This window comes from Pristis pectinata, chromosome 10 (assembly GCF_009764475.1).
Source record: "Pristis pectinata isolate sPriPec2 chromosome 10, sPriPec2.1.pri, whole genome shotgun sequence".
Lineage (NCBI taxonomy): Eukaryota > Metazoa > Chordata > Chondrichthyes > Rhinopristiformes > Pristidae > Pristis > Pristis pectinata.
Window position 1 is genome coordinate 59662482 of NC_067414.1, and position 22351 is coordinate 59684832.

The 22351-nt window shown below is 39.5% G+C and overlaps 1 protein-coding gene across 19 annotated transcripts in view; it reads left to right on the forward strand.

Annotated features, from left to right (window-relative positions):
* Positions 1 to 22351, forward strand: part of dtnba (dystrobrevin, beta a) — a 397891-nt gene that overhangs the window by 290530 nt on the left and 85010 nt on the right. For 16 of the 19 annotated variants that reach the window (XM_052024099.1, XM_052024088.1, XM_052024100.1 and 13 more), the window contains 4 exons: positions 3989 to 4078; positions 11479 to 11566; positions 16191 to 16276; positions 20071 to 20184. In XM_052024099.1, coding sequence (XP_051880059.1) covers positions 3989 to 4078; positions 11479 to 11566; positions 16191 to 16276; positions 20071 to 20184 — 378 coding nt within the window. The remainder of the gene's footprint in view (positions 1 to 3988; positions 4079 to 11478; positions 11567 to 16190; positions 16277 to 20070; positions 20185 to 22351) is intronic. The other 3 variants (XM_052024093.1, XM_052024094.1, XM_052024091.1) reach the window with 2 other exon arrangements.

The window sequence follows — 22351 nt, forward strand, 5'->3', positions numbered from 1 at the left end:
CATCACTACACACTTTCCTATTAAATGTCATCATTCAGTTGTCCAGCCTGTCTTCTTACAGTCTATTGTAATCCTTCTCACTGTTTCTGATAAAGTTTTGTATCATATGCAAATTGTGAAATGTTGCTATGCACACCCATATACAAGCATTAATATTACTCCAAAAGAAAACATTGGTTCCGGCACATCTCTGGGGAACACCACTTCCTTCATTATATAAAAATATTTTCCATAACTCTGCTCTCTGTCCTTTAGCCAATTTCTTATTCATGCTGCCTTTGATCCAGGCATGATCTAAATTTGGCAAGCGAGCCTTGTGTGGGACTTCAGCAAATGCTTTTGAAAATCCACATGGATCAAATTTCTCCGTCGACTTCCTATGAGCTTACCAAAATATGTAATCAAGTTAATCAGAAACTATTTGCCTGTTAATATATTTATGCATGCTTGTCTTTCTTTAACTCAAACTTCTCCAAGTGTTAATTATATTTTTCCCCTGATTATTGTTGAAGTTAAACTGACTGGCCTTTTGTTACCAGGGTCTTCCTTGCACCTCTTTCTGATTCAGGGTTTCATATTTGCTGTTCTTCAGTCCTCTGGAAGATTTGAAGATGATGGTATACTCATCTGTAATTTCCACCTCCACTTACCTCCTTGGTGAAATTGGCTTAGTTAAAGCATGAGCAGCCTGTCTATTACCTACTCTTTGTCAATTTTCACCTCATCATTCTCTCTACTACTTCGATGAGAAAGGTTTGGCAGCATCCACTTCTTTGGTTTAAAATAAATGAGCTTCTCATTTACCTCCATGCAAATATACTTTTTTGACCCATAATTGGTGCTACCCCTTCTTACTGATTATATCCCCATCGATGACTTTTGGGTTCCCTTCTATGCTACTGACAAGTCTGTTCTCAGTCTCAGTCTATTTTTGCTTTTCACCTCCCCGCTTCTGTTCACTCATTTGAATTATCCACCCACTTTATTTATTTCATTGTAATCTCTGTATTTATCAAGTAGAGCCCTCTGGCCTTCGTTTCCCCTGTCTTTCCTGCTTATGAGAATGTACCTGTTCTGCATCTGAAACATCACCGTTGTTCTGTGAAACTCGGGTTGCACTTTACCCTGCCCAGATCCCCTCTCATCTGATTGAAGTTAACCTTCTTCCAACTGAGCAGTTCTTCTTTAGATTGCTGCTTGTCCCTCTTTATAAATAGTGAAGATCTAATGATTACTGCTCCACAAAAGATAGCCCACAATGACTTGGTCCATAAGGCCTACTTCATTTCCCCAATCAGAATCAGCAATGCCTCTTTCCTTGTTGGGCTTAAAACAAACTACCTGAGGAAACTTTCCTGACAGTATGAAGTTCTTCTTTCCAGATTACTGCAGCATTATTGAATGGTAAGCAGATGCTGAATTATGAGGCAAGATTAAGATCAGCTTATTGTCATATACACCAGGGTGCAATGAAATTCCTTGCTCATGTGAAGCTCACAGAGTAAACAGTACACATTGGTAATAATAAATGCAACAATAAATGCAGTAATGAGTGCAAAACCACAAAGTTGCAAAGGTTGTCGTGCAATCTGAAGTAGCGCAAAAAGAAATGCGAAAGTGATGATAATGGAATTAATAGTGGAGGTAGAATTAAGAGTCTGAGAACGTGGCAGCACCACCGGGAACGTGATGTGAAAGAGGTGATTGGTTCAGAAGTCTGACAGCAGTGGAGAAGAAGCTGTTCATAAGTCTGGCTGTGCAGGCTTTCAAGCTCCTGTATCTTCTCCCAGAAAGAACTGGGAATGGAAAAATAGGGAAGTTCATAAAAGAGCCAACACAACCAGGTTGGACCAAATGGCTTCCCGAATGTGCTGGATGGTTTGGTGCATTTTCCAGAATGTAAATTTGTTTATTTTCACGAGACACATGCATGATACAGCAGGTACTCTGAAGAGATTGGGGAAGGGCTGATAAGTTTAGTGACAGAAATTTAGAGTGTTGGCATCCTGTCCCCATCACAAAAGACCCTTGCACTCCTCCAAATTTGGCTGTACATTTGTAATAAACATATTAGCTGAGGCCAAGCCCTCTCTTGCAATGACTCCAGTAATATCATTGTAATCTGATGGCTCAAACAGGATCATAGATTTACTCACAAGAAAAGCAAATGGTAAGTCGAATGCATGCTGTTACTTATTTCCATCTTTGATTTACTTTTTCTTAAAACCTTATTGCAAGGTTTTGTTTACTATCAGCGACAGCCTGCAAATGATTTCTGATTACTAATTTATTTCAGAAAATTTCTTTTTAAGGTTTCTAATACTTTTCTACAGCAAGGTGTTCAGCTCAGTCAGAGATCACAGTTGTTCTTTTGTGAATACAGGTGCTTTCAGTGTGTTAGGCTTCTATTCCTTAGGGCACAGAAAATTAAATGGTGATTTAATCGAGGTTTTTAAGATTTTGAAAGAATTTCAAGGATGTAGAGGAAGCTTTTTTTTCTGCAATGGAACATAATGGATCTAGGGAACGTCCATTCAGAGTGATTCGGAAACAATTCTTTATATAAATTGCAATAGATGTGTTAAACTCCGCAAAAGCAGCAGATGCCAGCTGAATTTAATAATAAATGCTGTCTGTCAGTTTGTTCAGCTTTTTGGTGTGTGTGGTTCATTTTTGCCGGCACAACTACCCAACTTCCATGTCACCTTTAAAATGTGGAAGGTCACGAGTGTGGGGTAGCTGTGCGTGCTTTGGTGCAAGGGAACGAGCTGGATCTAGTCAATTTTCTGCAGATCGAACAGGTAGGTTCAAACTATTGAGGCGGTTAGTGACGTGTTCAATTAGGCCCAATATATATCCCTTTGAGTCACCGTTGTAAAAGTAAATCTCAATGTGTTGAGCCATTGTTGTATAACTGTGTGTGATCTGAGCAGGTTGTCCTTTTACAACTGGGATCTGGGTACTCCATGAAATGCCAAGAAACACACATAAGGAATCAGCACAGAAAGATGTGTGCTTGTGCAGACTCTGAAAGAGCTGACAATTGGCAACTTTAACCTCATTTTACACTAACATTTAGTTTGCAAAACAGAATGCAGCATGATTGCACTTAATCTTAAATCTCACCCAGCCGAATCTGGGTATGATTTTAGTTTTACTTATAGCCAAAGAGGCAAGACTTGTTGAAGTGATGTATTTTTTAAAATTCTAGTTGCAAGTAAAATTACAGAGTTGGTAGTAGCTATGTCAGTAACCTTATCTTTCCTGCATAAAGCAATTACGAAAGAAAAATGTTCCTTGGTGAGTTGTTATATCATTTACAGATCAATAACGTGTTAATGTCAAAATGATTTTTTTTTAGTTGTTATTTGTATTGAAAAATGTCAACCATCCTTTGCTTGCCTCATGCTAATTCTGCTGTCCTGCTCAGGAAGCGCTGCAGTGTCATCACTGGTGGGATGGTATAATTAGTAAAGGAGAAATTCACTCCAGCAGATTCAACATGAAATCCACACAAAAATATATAATGCAAGCAGGAAATTGGAATTTATGATTTTTCAAAGTGAAGACTAAATAATGGCATGATGGAATGTTACATAAAATCTTTGTTCCTGTTTTATGGTAAACTAAATTTATCTAACAGTGCATTTGCTCTTTGCCTGCCTGTATTCAAAACATTTGCCAATCCATTGAATGATGATCCACTGGTAAATCCACAAACCTTACATTTCCCATTGTGTGGAACCAGTTAATGGAGCTGCTTAGCCTTGCCCATAGAGATTCCCCTCTGTCATGGATCGCACGGGTAAAAGTCAATATGCTCATATTACCAAAAGTTTAATTATTGATCTTTGGTTGATCAGAATTCTCAATTATTCTTTTGGTTTAATTTTGTTATAATGTGTTTGTTTTATTATGTGAATCATGTATTCTTTTATTTTATTTCTTTTGTTCTACTTTTTACTTTATTTACCTCCATTGTCACCAGGTTACAGTACGGCCTGGACACGGCTAACCGGCTGGCTGATGAACACGATCTGATAGCAGTCTATGTGAGCCGGCTGCAGAATGGCACACGGTTAGTGTTTGTTGAGTTCAATGTAGAGCTATACTGAGGAAATAAGTCTCTGAAATCTTGAAAAACACAGCTCAGTTGGAATAACTGAAATCCAACTTTTGAGGGTAGACGTATGAGTGATCCAAGACAATCTGAATTCTTTGACCACTGAATTCCTCATTAAGAATCTACGATCTATGAGCATGATTGCTGTATGCTTCAAACGAATAGCATTCCTTGCTGCGGTTTTGTGCATAAATGGAATTCAGTTGAACTGCATGAAGCATGACATAGTCTTTCTCGGTTAAATTTAAGAGTTCCAAGGAAAACCAGGCCATGCCTCTTGATCTTGCTGTTACAGAACACTTTGACTTGTCGCTTGCCAAGAACTTTTATGATAATCTGTTGTGAGGAGCCTCGAAATAGTCCATCACCAATATTTTAATGAGGAAAAAAGTCATTTTTACAAGGAACAGCATTTCACACACTACTAGGTGACATTTAGGATTTTCAGCCAACTGTTGTATTGGGTGTATTTTTGAGTCAGCTTCTCTAGCACTGCTTCAATGTTCCAAGCAATGAAACTTGGACATCAACACATAATCCAATTAAGCACTCAATCAAATTGCTCAGCATGCAGTAAAATGCAGTGGAGAATAAAATGTGTTAAGAAAAATATTCAGAGCTGTCTGATTCTGCATTTTATCAGTAATTTTTTAGTTCTTGATAAGAATATAAGGGTATGTTCATTTTAATTGGCACTCAGTCCTTCAGACATTTTTAAAAAAGTAACAGCAAGGTAGCTACAAAGCACACATCAGTTTTCTTCAGTGGTGTCTTCATCCATGATTAACTGTCCTATTTCAATCTGGATGGCCCTTTCCATTTTTGAATTCATGCGTTGTTTGGCACCACACTGATTTTATGCTGCCACGTCTTGGATTTGGAATCTCCTGGAGACCAAGAGGTGGTGCTGAGTCACTGTGGCACTTGTAATCTTAGAGGAATGATTCAACTGGGATTCATTCCTCAGAGTTGAGATTGTTCGTGTAAGGACATGTTTTTCCTTCCTGTAACATCATGGGGAACACTGCATGTGCACAGAGCAGATGTTCAGTTATTGCAAATGTTTCCATCAAATTGCATACTTTATCCTGCATACTAGTCCCAATGCATCAGTCAGACAGGGAGGAAGAGATTTGGTCTTCTGACTCTAAGGTTGGCTTTATGACCAGTATTAATTTCAGACTCCATTTGTTAAACAACAGCTAATAAATTTAAAAATCATTATCAGGCTACATATTAAAAGCAAAATGACCTTCATGCAGTGTGATGTACATGTTCAGTCCTAAGATTTTCATGCAAATCAAGTAAATAGATGAACTGCATAACCAATTCAGCAGATTATAATTATTAGGTCAGGACTGGACAAGGATGAACCTTCTGAATGGTTGAATTAACTGGGTTGAATTGCCTGCTTCATCCATAATTATTCCTTGATCTTGCGCTGCAGGTGGTTTGGATCTTTGTGAACTGCCTCCTTCTCTCAGTACTCATTATCACCTTGACCCATCATGTCTGCATTAGTCAGTTTGTAATTTATTGTTGGCACTGATGTGCAGCAGTTCGATTCAAAGTTAAAAGTTTAATATTTGATTAAAGCTCATTAGCATTAATACTGTTGGGTAAAATTAATAAATCTTTCTCAGCTTAAAATTAACAAATCATTTCCAAATTCCATTAGTTTATTACAAATGAATAGAAATCTTTGTTCATATCACTTCCTAAATTCCAATGAATGCAGCTCTTATTTGTTAGCTTCTGCTTGAAATAAAATCTTTGGAGTCCAGTTTACATATGGTTTATGCTGCATTCTCTTTAAAACCAATACATCTTTCCTAAGGTGTGGGGCCAAGAACTGATCACACAAGTCCAGATGTGGTCTCACAAGGGTTGTGTGGAACACAATCTCTTGTACTCTGGACATAAAAACCATTGCCTGCTGCAGTTGCACAAGAGGAACTATATGTTCAGAGATTTAGTGCATGTGCTGGGCTGGAGTCAGTGAAGCAAAGCTACCATCTGTGGGATTATGACTGAAACTGAAGTCAGAATCCCACCTAAGGTCCACATTTGAAACTTGTATGTTGCCCACTTCTTTTTGTTTTGAAATTCTTGGTATATAAGTGGTCAGGGTACTTTCTCACAGGCTGGAATGAAATCAAGCTTGGCATCACTAAAAATAACTGCAAGATCTTTCATTTAAAAAAAATGCGAACTACTTCAATTACTGCACAAAAATGTCAAAGTTCATCTGTACAGGGTACCCTGTGTTACGGGGGTTGGGGGAAGGGTTGCATTCTTGGAAAAACGGACCATATCACAGTTTTCTGTAACGTGAAGCCATGTCATCTGTGCAAGCGTAAAGAAACAAGAGTTGAATAAAAATAAATTTTGGATTGATTTATTTAGTTTTCACATAAATTCTGTGAGAGTGAATTTTATTCCATATCACAAATTTTTGGGTAGTGATTTGTGAATTCTTTAAGGGTGAATTTGCATTAACCTGGACCGCCGTAACAATGGGTTGCCTGCACTGTGAAGTGATTATAACATGAATAGAGGGAGGAATCTGATGCTGATTTTAAGCATGATTACTTGAGTAGTTGGATTAAAATAAGGGGAGCGTACTTGACTTAAACCTTTGGATGAAACTGTAGATTCCAAGGAGATTTAAAAACTCTTCAACTAAGTTTATTTTTAGAAAAGCACACATTTAAGCAACAAGGTAATATATTTAAAGGATATTGATTGTAACACTCAGCTGAATAGCTCTCGGTTTATCGCCACTTAATGAGGAAAAGAGAGATACACATTTAAAATTTTGCTTAATTATTATGGCTTTATCAGCATGGAGTTTTTGAAGTTTGCATGAAGTTTTGTGTTATTTGATGCAACCATGTTACATGTAATTTTCAGTTTTATAATAAATAACTTTGATTGTGACGTGATGTGGGAAGAAAGGGAAATGCTGCTCTGTGTCTGTGAAGTTGAGGTTCTGAGAATAAAACGCAAGAGGTTGCAGGGCAGGAGGTGGGGGGGAATGTTTGAGTCCGGGCCCAAGCGGCAAGAAATCTGTGTGCAATCTCTGTGTTTCTGTACTCTGCCCAGATTTTAGAGGGTACAAACATGGTGACAGTCAGTGTCATCAAAATGTATTAACGTTGACCATTTGGCCCAACTTTGTTCATCCATGCAGAAAAACAGCTAAGGCCTCCACTCCACTCCCCTCCCACCCCACCCATCACCATTTAAATATTTCTCAAATTAACAATAATTCTTATTTAGAGTGGACAGAATGTTCAATAATTTAAATATATGATAAATGATAGTTGGCATGGGAGAGAAACAGGGCAACAAGGGGGAGGGAGTTGCTGCACGTGCAGTTTTGTCCATTTGTTTTGGCTGGCAGATGCAAATACAGAAATCTGTAAGTTACACGCAGCATTTTGGAACAAGCTACAGGCCATGTACTGATAAGAAACTGCAGAGAGTTGTGGACACAGCTCAGCACATCACGGAAACCAACCTCCATGGACTCTGTCTATACTTCTCACTGCCTTGGTAAAGCAGTCAGCATAATCAAAGACCCCACCCACCCCAGGCATTCTCTCTTCTCCCCTCTCCCATTGGGCAGAAGATATAAAAGCCTGAAAGCATGTACCATCAGGCTCAAGGACAGCTTCTATCCTGCTGTTATAAGACTATTGAATGGTTCCCTTGTATGATAACGTGGACCCTTGACCTCACAATCTACCTCGTTTTGACCTTGCACATTGTCTACCCGCACTGCACGTTCTCTGTAGTTGTGACACTTTACTCTGCATTCTGTATTGTTTTACCTTGTACGACCTCAATGCACTATTGTAATGAATTGATCTGTATGAACGGTATGCAAGGTAAGTTTTTCACTGTACCTCGGTACAAGTGACAATAATAAACCAATTCCAATCAAGGGAGCCGGGACTTGGGATAATTGTGCATTTCTTAAAATATGTATTTGCCAGAAAATTCTGCAGCAAGTCTTGAATATGATATGATTGCCAAATTATCAAAGTGCTGTCAAATCATTCAGGTTCCATTTGGTGATTCAGTAATTAGTTCATTTGAGAAAGGAATGCTGCATAATATTTTTGGTAAATGTTGCATATTTATGAAATGGCTTGCCATCTTGTATTATGAATTACTAAAAATAGGTATGCATAATTTATGTTATTTTCCTGCCATCTCCCATCAGTCTGGTGCTTGAAGCATGAAAACACAAGAGTGAGGATTAAATTATTATCAGATTCAGTTATCTTAATTTTCAAAGTGGCTATCATCTTAAACAGTGAACACTTTCCTCCTTTTCCTGCCCAACTGATCTCTCGAGGATGGAACAATTTGCAACATTGCCGTCCTCTGTTGTTCTTTTTGCCTTTTGATTCGCTGCAAGTTCTGACGACGTGAGATACACAACCTACTATTTTTCAAGTAATTAAGTCCTAAACAAATTCTCCAACATGTGAAAATAGTTACGGAAATCAATATTTATCCTACCTTTTACAAATTGTAATAATAACTGAGACATTGGTCCAGATTTCACAGTGAGAATAATGGTGAGGTGAAAAGCATTCACTTTTATTATGGAGTAAATCTGACAGCAGCTTCCAGCATCTATGCCCATGCAGTCAAAGGTGGAAATTCTTGTTAATATTATGTTCTTTCATAAGCTTTACTACACTGTAACAGTGCCTGGAGACTCTGCATTTCACATCCATGTCATGGTCTGAAGTTTCACACTGGAAGCACAACAGGAAAAGTTGGGACCTGTACGTTCTGGTGTGAATGAATGCTTAAACCTTAATAAGGTTCAGGCCACTTATGGTTAAACGTGTTAAACCTTAATTATTTCCAAACTTTTCCTTTGGCCTTTAAATTTACTTTTAATACTGTGGTGTCTTATTTCTTTAGATTTCAATTCTTATAGTAATACTAAAAATTAAATTATTTGTTTCTCCCACTGCTGGAAATTATTTTTCCAAGGTTAGAAATGTCAAGTACTAGAGGACATGCACTAAGGGTGAGAGGGGGAAAAATTTAAGGAGATGTGCAGGGTATGTTGCTTTTACACAGAGATTGGTGGGTGCCTGGAATGGGCTGCCAGGGGTAGTGGTGGAAGCAGATACAATAGCGGTTGAGGTAGTAGACACATGATTATACAAGGAATGGATCATGTACAGCCAGAGAGGATTTAGTTTAATTGGCATCGTGTTCGGCGCAGACATTGTGGGCTGAACGGCCTGTTCATGTGCTGTACTGTTCTATGTTATTTCATCTCATTTATCTATCTCTCAATTCCAGCTTTATTTCCTCTCTATTTTACTTTCTGTTCATAATTTTACAATGACATAACTATCTTAATTTGCACTTAATTATTCAGTCTCTGCATCCCAGGTAAGGTTTCTTCAATGTGATTTGTTGAAGAGATACCCCATTACTCTTCCTTCACACAAGTCACATGTATCCGTTAGAAGAACGCAGCTCGTTCACTGCAAAATCTAAACCAATGTCACGAGAGAATTTGTTCATTTTATTGAGTGTGGTAATTTAAGAGCTAATATTAATTTTAATTATCTGTGGTATTGATTAATTAATTGAAAGATGATGCATAGTCAAATATGTCCCAAAGGTGTGCTGGTTGGTTGGTTATTTGGCTACTGAAAATTACCCCTGCAGTTGGTGGGTGGAAGTTGATGAGCAGTGAGAGAGGTTACAGGGAAGTGGGGGAATGGGACTGATGGAAATACTTTGAGCCGATAGAGACTAGATTGGCCGAGGTAGTGCAGGAAGTTAGTGAGGGCAGGGATGATGGACATAGAGAACTTGATGTGAGCTAGGAAATGGCAGCATGGTTTTGAAGGGCTGAAGTCTGTTGACAGTGGAAAATCAAATTGAGGAAGGAAGGTTGATGAGAAGAGCATTGGCAGGAGTTCAAAATGCTATTGCTAAATCTGTGCATTTATTAGTTTGACAAAATTCTACATTGCCACCATCATCATCATCGTAGTCAAATTTATAGAGCTAAACATTTGAAGGCTGGCAATTGTCCACCAATTGTATTGTTCCTTGCTTAGATGTGTGGAAACACATCATTACTTTGTTATTCATCTCAAAACCAAATACCTGAGAAGTCCAGACAGTGTCTGTTTCTCTGAGATGGAGTTGGCATTCTCTCTTTTTCAACTAAACCCAGTTGTTTCGGTACAAAATCATTCAACTGCAACCTGTAAGCACAAGATCTGTTATATTGTGACTATTTTTGTAACAAGGGGCATTGACCAGTTGAGTTATGTAAACCAAATAAGATGGAGGTGTAGCTGCACGCAATGCGCTACTAAAGGAACACACGGAGGCAGAGAGTGCTGAACTCAAAAAATCCTTTACTTATTCAAAATTGCGTACTTAAATCTCCCATCCCATGGGCCCCCGCGACCCGCAGGGCAGACGTGACATCCAACTGTCCCTGGAGGGTCCGCCCTGAGCGGGTAGTTCCAAACGCACTACTGTGTGTCTGCCCGCGGCTCCCGATGGCGGTTCGAGTCCCGCGTGTGCGGGCCGCCGCAGAGGTTTGCTACAACAACAAGCTTAAGATGGTGTGGCTGGTGCAGAGTTGGATGGAGTGCTGTTGTCCAGTGTGGAATGTAGCCTTGACTCCAGTATCTGATAGCTAATTCTTCCGTTATTGGTTGGCTTCATTCCAGTCTTCCAGACTTGACGTTACAGAATAGGCTCAGCCCCAAGACAATGTGTAGACAGTAACTTACTTTGAAGAAATGATAAGCTTGCTTCATTAAGCATAACATATTTCCCTCAAATTATTCCGAACCAAGTAGTTAAAAAATGTTACTAAAAAGTTTAATGATGTGAACTTGCCTCATGATGCCAGTTTTGCACGTGAGAAAAGGAATGGCTTTGTCGTAAACCAAATTTGCTCTCAAAATTACACAAATTCAATTGTTTCATTACACACTATAAGGCAGAGCTAAACTTACAAACTCTTATAACTGTTGGGGACTTTTAAGGACTTTATTTTATTGCTGCCTTTTGATTTGACAAATTATCCAAATTTAGTTTTAAGTAGTTTACAGTTTTGCCATTACAAGTGGATCAAATTATATCAAACCCCACTGTCTCTGGACTCAGTTAGAGTTTGCTGTGTACATAACGTGTTGTTGGTTTGTAGTGAGCCACTGATAACAGAACGAAAGACTATTTGAATTTCTGACTATTAGTTCTTCCTCCAGCTTGTCCAGTGAGCTGCTTAAAAATATGGCTAATCTCTGAAAGATTGTATTTTAATTTGAATTTATTTCTGGCAGTGTCCTGGACAGTCCGAGCAGACTGGACGAAGAACACAGGCTGATTGCCAGGTATGCTGCCAGGTTGGCTGCAGAAGCTGGAAACACAGTAAGTTGCACAGACTTTCTCATTTTACTAATCCTGTTCTTGACACCCAACATCCTATAAATAACAACTCTTTACATTGAAAGGTGAGGAGGTTATTGTCGGGTGTAGAATAATAGACATATCTTGATTTTTGATTTTCAATACAGTCTGATAGAGTTTATTAATGCTGGTCATAAGACTGGAATAATGTAAGATAAGATATCTTTGTTAGTCACATGTACATCGAAACACACAGTGAAGTGCATCCTTTGGGGGCAGCCCGCAAGTGTTGCCACGCTTCCGGTGCTAACATAGCATGCCCACAACTTCCTAACCCGTACGTCTTTGGAATGTGGGAAACTGGGGCACCCAGAGGAAACCCAGACACAGGGAGAACGTACAAACACCTTACAGACAGTGGCTGGAACTGAACCTGGGTCGCTGGTGCTGTAAAGAGTTACGCTAACCGCTACACTACAGTGCCTGCCCAATTCAATGTCATTGAATTTTTGATTATAAGTAAGATTTTCAAAGAAAATGTTACAAATGTTGGGATTAATTGAATTTATCAGAATGTTTGTCTGAACTCAGAAGTAGTATCATGGGTTTGAAATGTCTCCTGAGCAGCTTTTGTATATGGCAGAAGGGGTATCTGAGAGAGGTATACAAAATTATGAGGGATATGGGTAAGGTAGACAGTAGCAAACTTTTCCCAAAGCAGAGATGTCTAAGACTAGATATAGGTTTAGGTTAAGGGCAAGAGGTTTAAAGGGGACCACGGTGTGCAGTTTTACATGCTGGGTCGGTTATCTGCCAGGCACAGTCACCCTGATGCTGTTCCATACCTTTCACTTGCGCTCTCTGAGTGACTGATGAACTTAGATGAAGAGTCAAGTTGTTTGTCAAGAGGTTTTACAACTGTTTACGTCAGGGGCTGCAGCTCTTTCCCAGAAACGTTCTCCATAGGAAGCATTGGCGAGGAAGAAGTGGATTACAACATTCAAAAGGTTTATTTAAGTGGAAGCAGTTTGACTGTGCTTTGCTCAATGTTAAGAAAGACCCATCCATTCAGTTACATTAGATCAATTTTATTGCATGGCTGGAGCTTGGGTAAAGGCACAACAATAAATTAAATGTGAGTTTTCTTCTTAGGTTCAATTTGGGTTGAGAAAATTGGTGTGGAGTCACGACATCATAAAGCACAGAAACAGATCCTCTAGCCCACCATGTCCGTTCCAACCATCAAGGACTCATCTGTATTAGTCCCATTTACCATTAGTAGGTCCATAGCCATTTTTGCATTGGCATTTCAAGTGCTTGTTTAAATGCTTCTTAAATATTCTGAGACTCTTTGCCTCCGTCACCCCTCAGGCAGTGTGTTCCAAACTCCAACCACCTTCTTACCCCTTACCCATAGCATATGCCCTCTGGTTCAGACATCTCTGTTGTGGGGAAAAGTGTTCCACTATTTGCCCTATCTATGCCCCTCATAATTTTGTGTGCCTCCATCGGGTACCCCTTCGGTCTCCTCTGCTCCAGGGAAAACAAACCCAGCCTATCCAGTCTTTCCTCGTATCCCTCCATGCCTCAAACTCCCTCAGGCCTTAGTACCCTATCATTCACTGTGTATGCTCTACCCTTATTAGTCCTCCCAAATTGCATTATTTCACATTTCAGTATTAAATTCCATTGTACCAAATGATCAATTTTCATCCTGTAGCCAAAGACTATCGTCCTCGCAATTGGTAACATTCACTAATTTTTGTGTCTTTTGCAAACCAAACAATCATACCACCTATATTCATATCCACAGCAATAATGTATATAACGCACAGTAAGAATCCTAGCACCAATCCCTGAGGCACACCACTGGTCATAGGCTTCCAATCACAAAAACAACCCTCCATCATCATCTTTTGCCTCAAATTACCAGGCAAATTTTGGATCCAATTTGCCTTGTATCCCATGGGCTCTGACCTTTTGGACCAGTTTCCCACGTGGGACCTTTGTGAAGATTTTACTGAAGTCCATATAGAATATATTCTTTGTGCCAACAGAGGTATGTTAATCTGGAAATGCACAGTTTGCCACTGGTGGTTTTGGTCATGGGATTGTGGCTTGAAAACTTGCCCAGCCTTAAAAAGAATAAGGTCGTTCCTTAGTGCATGGTGGAGAGCTGTGCCTGGGTCTGGGGGTTTGCAGAGGGATTGGAGTTTGGAGATGAAGCAGGGTCATTGCTCAGAGGTGAAGAGCTTGGGGGATGGAAGTCTATCATTGGGGTGCTGGGTGGGTCAGAGTGTGAGGTCAACCATAAGTGAAGTCGCTGTGCTCAATGTTGTTTGTTGTGTTGGTGGGTTGTTGCTGCATTGGGAGCCTTTGATCAGTCGTCAGCAGTTGGGTTGTAAGATCAGGGTTTGTGGGTGGGGCGATCAATGGGTGAAATAGGGTAGTTGGTTGGTTTGGTGTCATGAGTTTGGGAATCAAGGGCTTGTGCCCAGAGGGAGAGCTGGTAAGTTAATAAAGGGAACTTAACTGAATTGGGCTCCAAGTGCCAGCTCTACTCATGGAGAGCTCTCCCCACATGATTAATGGAGCAGAGTAATCAAAATCTGGTTGGGCAATGACTGATACTCTTTGGAACCACATGGACAGATTCCTCCAGCAACACCCAAACCAAAGGGTGAATGATGTCCTCCTTAGAAAACCCAACATCAGCACAAGCACCATTCACAACAAATGGCTGGTTGAATTTCTGGAGTGGTGTCTTTCAACCTGGAAACAACCATGATTGCTTTACACCTGGAAAAGAAATTATTTTCATACACAAATCTGTAATAACATTTCGAGATATTTTGTTTTCCCCCAATGGCACTTGCATTCTTGACTTGTAACTAATTAGTAAGGAAAAACATTGAAATACCAATCAATTTAAGGTGCATTGAATTCCTGATGATCTTCAATTCATCAATGTAGTTTTGCTGGAGAGGGTTTATTATTGAAAGCCATAGGTCTGGATTAATGTGATTGTTATTGAGGTATATTTTGATTGCCTTTGAAAGTCGAAGATAAATTATACTTACACAGAAGCGTTGAAACTAGGAACAGGGGAAAGCCATTCATCCCTTCAAAACTGCTCCACCATTAATCATAATCATAATAATCATCCAAATCCATTGCTCTGTTCCAACTTTGTCCCCATTTTCCCTGATTCCTTCGGCCACAAGAACAATACCTAACTTCTTGAATATATTTAATGATCTCACATTGACTATGATACAGGATTCCACAGGTTCACCATTCTCTGGAAGAAGAAAAAATCTCCTCATCTCAGTCTTATCCTTGTACTGCCTCCCTCCCACTCAACCGCGTGTTCTCCAAAAATCGTAGGAGGTTATTTGTACCTTCCTTCGTGAAGGCAGAACCACTGCTGGAATTTAATTGGTCTGCCATTTCTTTATTCCCATTTAAAACAAAATCCCTATTTCTTACTGTAATGATCTAGGTTTGTCTTCTCTTCTCATATCTATAGAAGCTTTGACAGGCAGTTTTTATCTTCTGTGCAAGGTTACCTGCATACTCTATTTTCTCCTTCCTGAACAATCCCTTTGTTCTCCTTTTCTGAATTCTAAATTGCTTTAAGTCATCGGGTTTATTACTTTATCTGTCTTTTCTATATTTCTCTTCCTTAGATCTAGTACTGTTCATTAATTTCTTTTGAAATCCATGCTTATGCAACCTTTCCTGTTTTATTTTTGCTCTGGACAGGAATGAACGATGTTGCAATTCATTCATGTGCTCTTTGAATGCTTGCCACTGGCTATATTAACTGTCAACCCTTTCAGTAATGTTCTCTGATCTATCATAGCCAACTCATGCCTCACACCTTCATAGTTTCCTTATTTAGGGTTGGGAACCTGGTCTCAGAATCAACTCACTCGCTTTCCATATTAGTAAAGAATCCTATCATGTTACGTTGCTTTTTGCCAAGGGATCCTGCACAAGTTTGTTTGTTGATCCTGTCCTATTACAGTACTTAGTCGAGGGGGCCAGCTCCTTCACTGATTCCTCAACAGATTGGTTCAAAAAGCCAATACAATGCACTCCAGAAATTCATCCTGCACCGTATTATTGCTAAATTAGTTTGCCTGATCTGTTTGCAGACTGAAGTCATCCATGATTACAGTTCTATTGTAAGCAGAGCAGAAAGATGTTGCTATGGCTGTAGATGAGAATCCAGGGTAGTTTGGTGTCTCCCTGGGTCATATGCCAAAAATTAACTAAAACCATCTATACTTAGTTGTAGCTTTAACCCCTGCTCAATAAAAGAGCTCCGGTTTAAAATTATATTCACTGATTTGGAGTAAGCATTCAGAACCATAACAACAGATCACATTTGTCCCAATCTGTCTGTGCACTTCACGTCATTCACTACTATTGTTATTTTTGCAAAAAGGCAAACACCTCTATTTAACAAGAGAAGCAGGGATAAGCCAGGTAACTACAGGCTAATGAGCCTTCTATTAAATTATCAGAGAGAAAATCCTAAGGGATACAAACTTGTGTGCATTTGGAAAGGCAGATCAGGCAGTTCGTTATTTGGTTGTTGTAAAAACCCTTTGTTAACTTGATCTATTTTGCATTTTAGCAGCGTTCAACTTCAGAACTGGCCTTTAACTTTGATGCAAACAAGCAGCAGAGGCAGCTAATTGCAGAACTGGAAAATAAAAACAGGTAGGAACAATCATACGCCTTTGCTCTGATACTGCAGGAAGTCTGCTGCTGACATTGTTTAGCATTGGCAATTAATTTTGGAAAACATTCTTGTGCTCTGGTTCATTAAATAACTTTGAAGCAGTGCAGCAAAAAGATAAGTAGAGCTGCCTAAGGGAAATATGAAAGGAAAGTTGAGGGACATAACGATTGGCACAAAATGTTTTATGATTTTATTGGAAGAACTGTAAAGTGTAATGTGGGCATGCTAAATAAAGCAGTGATTAAAATAAATAAGGAAATGGACACACTGCTGTAGAGTAGAGAGTAAAATATAGCAGGCAAAAAACTGCATGACAAATGCCAGGTTGTTAACACAGGTGAGAATCAGATTGACTGTAGAAAGTTCACACGAGAGATAAAGAGAAGCAAGGAGAGATTATGAGAAAATACTGGCACCAAATGTTAGAGGGGAATACAAAATTATTTCATAACCATAAGAACAGGATTATAAGAGGAGAGGTGGCCCAATTGGACACCTGCAAGGAACTCTACTCATGGAAGCAAAGAACAGGGCTAAGGTACTAATTGAAGAAGGAAGAAGATCTGATTGTCTTCTTCAGTTGAAGCAGACTGGGAATCTTCATTGAACTCATGAGTATTATTTCACCAAGTAATAGCGCATTATTGAGAGAATTGCAGTCGACTTGATGTATGTGGATTTTCAAAAGATGTTTGATGAATTGTCAGATAATAGCCATCATCAAAATTGAATCCCACAGACTAAAATGCTCTGTAGCAGTATAGATAGAAAATTGGATAAGTAAAAGGAAACAGAGTAGAAGTGGAGAGAAGTATACAATGGAATTTCCCAATGGTGGATACCAGGACCATCATTTTTCTTCACAACAGATCTAGGATTATGGAGCATAGTTTCCAGATCTGCAGATGATGCACAACTTGGAGGTGTGATTAACTGTGAAGAGGACAGCAATAGATTTCAAGGAAACATCGATAGACTTGTGGAATAGATGGATCAGTGGCAGATGAAATTGAAGGCTAAGAAATGCCATGAGTTATGTGTAGGTGGGAAGAATGAGAAGATGGAATATGAGGCACAGTGCTAAAAGAGGTAGAAGAAAGGAGAGATCTAGGGGTAAATGTGCATAGTTGTCTGAAAATGACTGACTCAGGTGAGAGAGTGATTTATAAACATTTAAGATCATGGGCTTTAGTAATGAAGGTGTAGGGTACAAGAGCAAGGAAGTCAAGATGAAGTGTCATAAAACACTGGGCAGCACACTTTAGGAATTGTGCAAAGGGTTTAGAGAGGTTACGGAAGAGGTTTACTCAAATGATCAGTCATTTTGGTAAATTAGAGAAGCTGGGATTGCTCTGCTTTGACGGTGTGTCATTCTCTTCCATCACAACCTCTGGGCACATCCTTTTTCATCCACAGGAGAGATCCACCAGAACTGGCTCTGCAATGGTATACAGGTGGGGATTCTTGGGTCCTCAGCATCGATGTCGGACTGCATGAAGTCTCATGGAATGAGATTAAATATGTGTAAGGTGGGGGACTTCAATGTCCATCACCAAAAGAAGCTTGGTAGCACCAGCACTAGCCAAGGTGGATGAGTCCTGAAGTACACAACTGCCAGATTAAGTCTAGCAGATAGGGAGTGAACCAATACATCTGCTCGACCTCATTCTCACCAATCCATCTGTGGCAGATTAGTATTAGCAGTTAGCATTCCATATGAGTGCTGAAGATAAGGCTGTAGTCTTTGAAACCATGTTCAGCCAGAGGTGCTAAATGGATGATCCATCTCAGCTCCGTCCTGAGATCCCCAATGTCACAGAAGTTGGGCTCCAACCCAATTGATGCAGTCCACCTGATATCATGAAATATTTGAGAGCACTAGATATTGCAAAGGCTATGGAACCATATGACCGCGGCTGTGGAAATGAGTGTGGAAAGTTGTCCAATTATGTCCTGTTCACAAAAAAAGCAGAATAAATCCAATCCACCTGAGCAATTTCCTGTCAATCAGCAGCAAAATGATGGAAGATGTCATCACAATGTGATAAAATGGTACTTTGTCACCATAACCTGCTCATTGATGTCGAGTTTGGGTTTTGCAAGGTCAGCTTTGCTCTTGACCTCATCACAGCCTGGGTCCAAACATGCATCGAAGAGGTGATTTCAGGTCTGAGGTGAGAGTGTCTGCCCTTGATGTCAAGGCAGCATTTGACCGAAAGTGTAATCCTGGCACCCTCATAAAACTGAAGTCAATGGCCATCATGGGGAAATTGCTCCAGTGGCTGAAGTCATACTTCATAGAAAGGAACATGGTTGTGATTGTTGGAAGTCAATCATCTCAGACCATAGCACAACACCTCATTTCATTAGGGGAGTTCCCTCAGCCTAACCATTTTCAGCTACTGCTTCAATGAGTTTTCCATCATAATGTCAGAAGTAGAGATGTCTGATGACTGCACAATGTTCAATTCCATTCATAATTCCTCAGCAAATGAAGCAATCCATTCCTGCATGCAGCAAAACTTGGATAACATTCAGTTATGACAAGTAACATTCATGTTACAATAATATTAGGCATTGGCCATCATCAACCAGAGGGAGTCTAACCAACTACCCTTGACATTCAAAGGCATTACCACAACTGAGTCCACCAATAGCAACACATCCTGTGTCTCACCATTGACCAGAAACTCAAATGGACAAGACACATAAATACTGTGCCTATAGTAATAGAGCAGATGCTGGGTTTCCTCTGGCAAGTGATGCATTAATACCCAAATCGTTTTCACCATCTACAAAGCGCAAGTCAGGAGCATGATGAAATACTCTTCACGTCTGTGGATAAATGCAGTGCAAACAATTCTCAAGAAGCTCAACACCATCCAGAACGAAGCAGCCCATTCCACTGATACCCCATTCACCACCATAAGCATTCCCTGCACCACTGGCACACAGTGCCCACAGTGTGCATCACCTACAAAATGAACTGCAGGTACTCACACAGACTACTTCAATAGCTCCTCTCAAGTCACAACCTCCACCACCAAGGAAGACATGAGCGTCAGGCACATGGGAACATCATTTCCAGATCCCTCTCCTAGCTTGGAATTATAACGCTGGTGCTTTATCATTGCTCATTTTAAATCCTAGAACTCCATACTCACAGCACAGTGGGAGTGCCTTTACTTGAAAGACTGCAGAGGTCAAGAAAAGCAGCTCATCGCTACCTTGTTGAGGACAATTAAGGATAAGCAATAAACACTGTCTTTGCCTATGATACCCTGCTACTGAAAAATGAAGACGTGGGGGAAGGGGGAAGCTAGTACCGTATAAAAAAAGTGGTTAGGCCACAGCTCTGGTGACTGCATTACAGGATGTAACAATCCAAGAATGGATTCAGAGGAGATTTGTAGCCAATACAGGAAAAATTATAAAGGCTCTAAAATAGAGTATTTGTGAAAGATCATTTTCCTTAGCAGATAGGGATTTCAGAATTTTAGGGCGATGGGGAGAGAATTTTCACTTTGACTCCTTTGAAAAACTGCAACGCACTGTTGAAAAGTAGTTTGATGTTCATTTGAAATGCTGTCACTTCCAAAGTAGGGAGTCAAAGCACTGCAAATTGGGATTAGGCCGAAAGGGCACTACTAACACATTGGTGCAAATGGACACCTGCGATGTAAATTTCTGTGTTTACTGAATCTAGTGTGATTGCATGTGTAATTGTCTTCGGACCTTTCAGAGAAAACATTCCATCTTTTCATGCTTTCAGGGAGATTCTCCAAGAAATTCAACGTCTCAGATTGGAACATGAGCAGGCCTCCCAACAGACCCCAGAGAAAGCTCAGCAGAATCCTACCTTATTGGCTGAACTGAGGCTACTAAGGTAAGGTTTAGCATATCTCGCGTTAGCCTTTATATTTCAGCTATTTTGTTTGATTGTGAACTTCTAACAATTGTAGTGTTCTAAAATTAGAAAATGCTGGAACTATCGAACAGATCAGGCAGCATCTGTGGAAAGAGGAGCAGAATTAATGTTTCAACTCAATGATCCGAATTGTCATGGTAATTATCAGTGCTCTCTCCTGTAATATGCAGTGAAATTTATAATTAATTTTGGTCCTGGCAAAAATAAATAATGTGGGGTAGTGGCACCCAATAAATTCTGGAAAATGGTTATTTTCTATTTACATGCGTGCATATTTAAATTATATTTTTAAAATAATTGTTACAAAGTTTGATATAGTGTATCTCTAACCCATGAAATATACTAACTACTTCTAACAAGGTACAAGCAATCAAACATTGATTATTTCATCTAAAAATAAGTTGTCCTTCACATAAAGAGAGGTATTTTTCTTGTTGTCTTTGACTTTTATTTCCCATTTCCCACACAGAACAACATTTGTTTTGAATGTACATGGATTTCAGAAGAAAAATAAGAAAACTTAACCATTTTCTCCCTGAATAATTCCAACAAATTCCTACCATGCATTGTTTTTTCTCAAGGCTTGTTTTTCACTCCATTTTAGGGGTTTCCATCTTTTCAGCTGAACCTTGGGTTGGAATGTCTTTGTGTCATTGCCATAAGAGATCAGGCAACTCCATGCCTTGAGAAGCACATGCAGATATTAATGCAATATTTTGCTCTCTTCCACAAACACACAATCATTACATTTTCACAGCTTCTGCACTTGTAACCTCATTGCCCAGCCCATGGGGAATAATGTATTGATTTTTCCAGCAAGTGAAATGTTTCTCGTGTCTTGGTGATATAGAAGCGTTCAGAAAATACTGTGCTTTATTCAATATTTTTACCCTTGTTCCTCCTTGGTTCTTCAGGTGATGTTCAAACTTGTAACATATATGTCTCCCATTGAAGAAGCATACCTATTTATCTGAAAATCTCCTAAATTCAGTTTTATTGGCCAAAATGATGGATCATAAAACTGAGCGTGTGAACAGTTTCTGACTTGGTCTTGACTGTACTTACTAATGACATAATCACAACAGCACTGTCTACAAGCACAGTGCCCAGACTGACAAATCTTTGATTCAATCCTTTCAATTTGTGATCTGTAGAGAAGCTTGAATTGTTGGTCATGCCATTCTATACAACAAAGGAAAATCTCCAACTTGAAAGGCACCTTGCACTATTTGCTGGCCAACTCAATTATCTGTCTTCTGAGAAGAAGTTATAAGGCCAAAAATATCTATGTAAGATCAGTCATGAGAGTTGTTCATTCTATAGTTTCAATCAGTTAGTAATTGACATTTAGTTTCACACGTCACAAGCTGCAAACCATTTTGATGGTGACATTTTCCAGACCAAACACAAAAATGGCATGTACTTTCCCGTTGTCCACTGATATTTCTGCTGAAGCAAGGCTACATACAACCTTGAGAAAATGTTCCACTTCCCGACATGGTGTCCAGTGTCATGGTTTAGGGGTAGGCTGCTTTTTGCTCAGCAAAACACTTGTCCTTTGGCTGTTTTCATTGCTGCCAATTTTATTCAAAGGCCGGGCTCATAAAAAGTGGAGTATGGTTACTCTCTAGTTACTAGGATTACATTTTCCAATAATGCCTCCTGAGTTATGATGACAGAAGAGCTGTGCCACATGTGCCCCCGCTGAAACTTTGCTGTGAAATATGTTGCGCTCTCAAATACTTCACCTGATTTTCATGAGTGGATAATTGAAACACAAAGGAGTTAAAATCCACCATGCATTTACTGTCACATGGTCATTTTAATGCACCTTTGTGGTTGAGGTGCCCAATTAACTCAGCCTGGGCTTCAGACCAATGTGTAAATTGAGGTTCCCACACATGTATTAAAAACCTAATCTCACCACATCTATGTTAACAAGATCAGGCATTAAAGTGGAATAGCTTTTTCAGACCACTTGCCAGTGGTAGCCCATGTACCTCCTTGCTGATCAATGCTGCTTTTTAAATTTCCCCCAGTAGAAATTTTATGATAGGAAAGACAGACATTTGGTGGTACTTGTCTACATTGACTTCAGGTCTTTCAACGAAGATAATCCCATTAT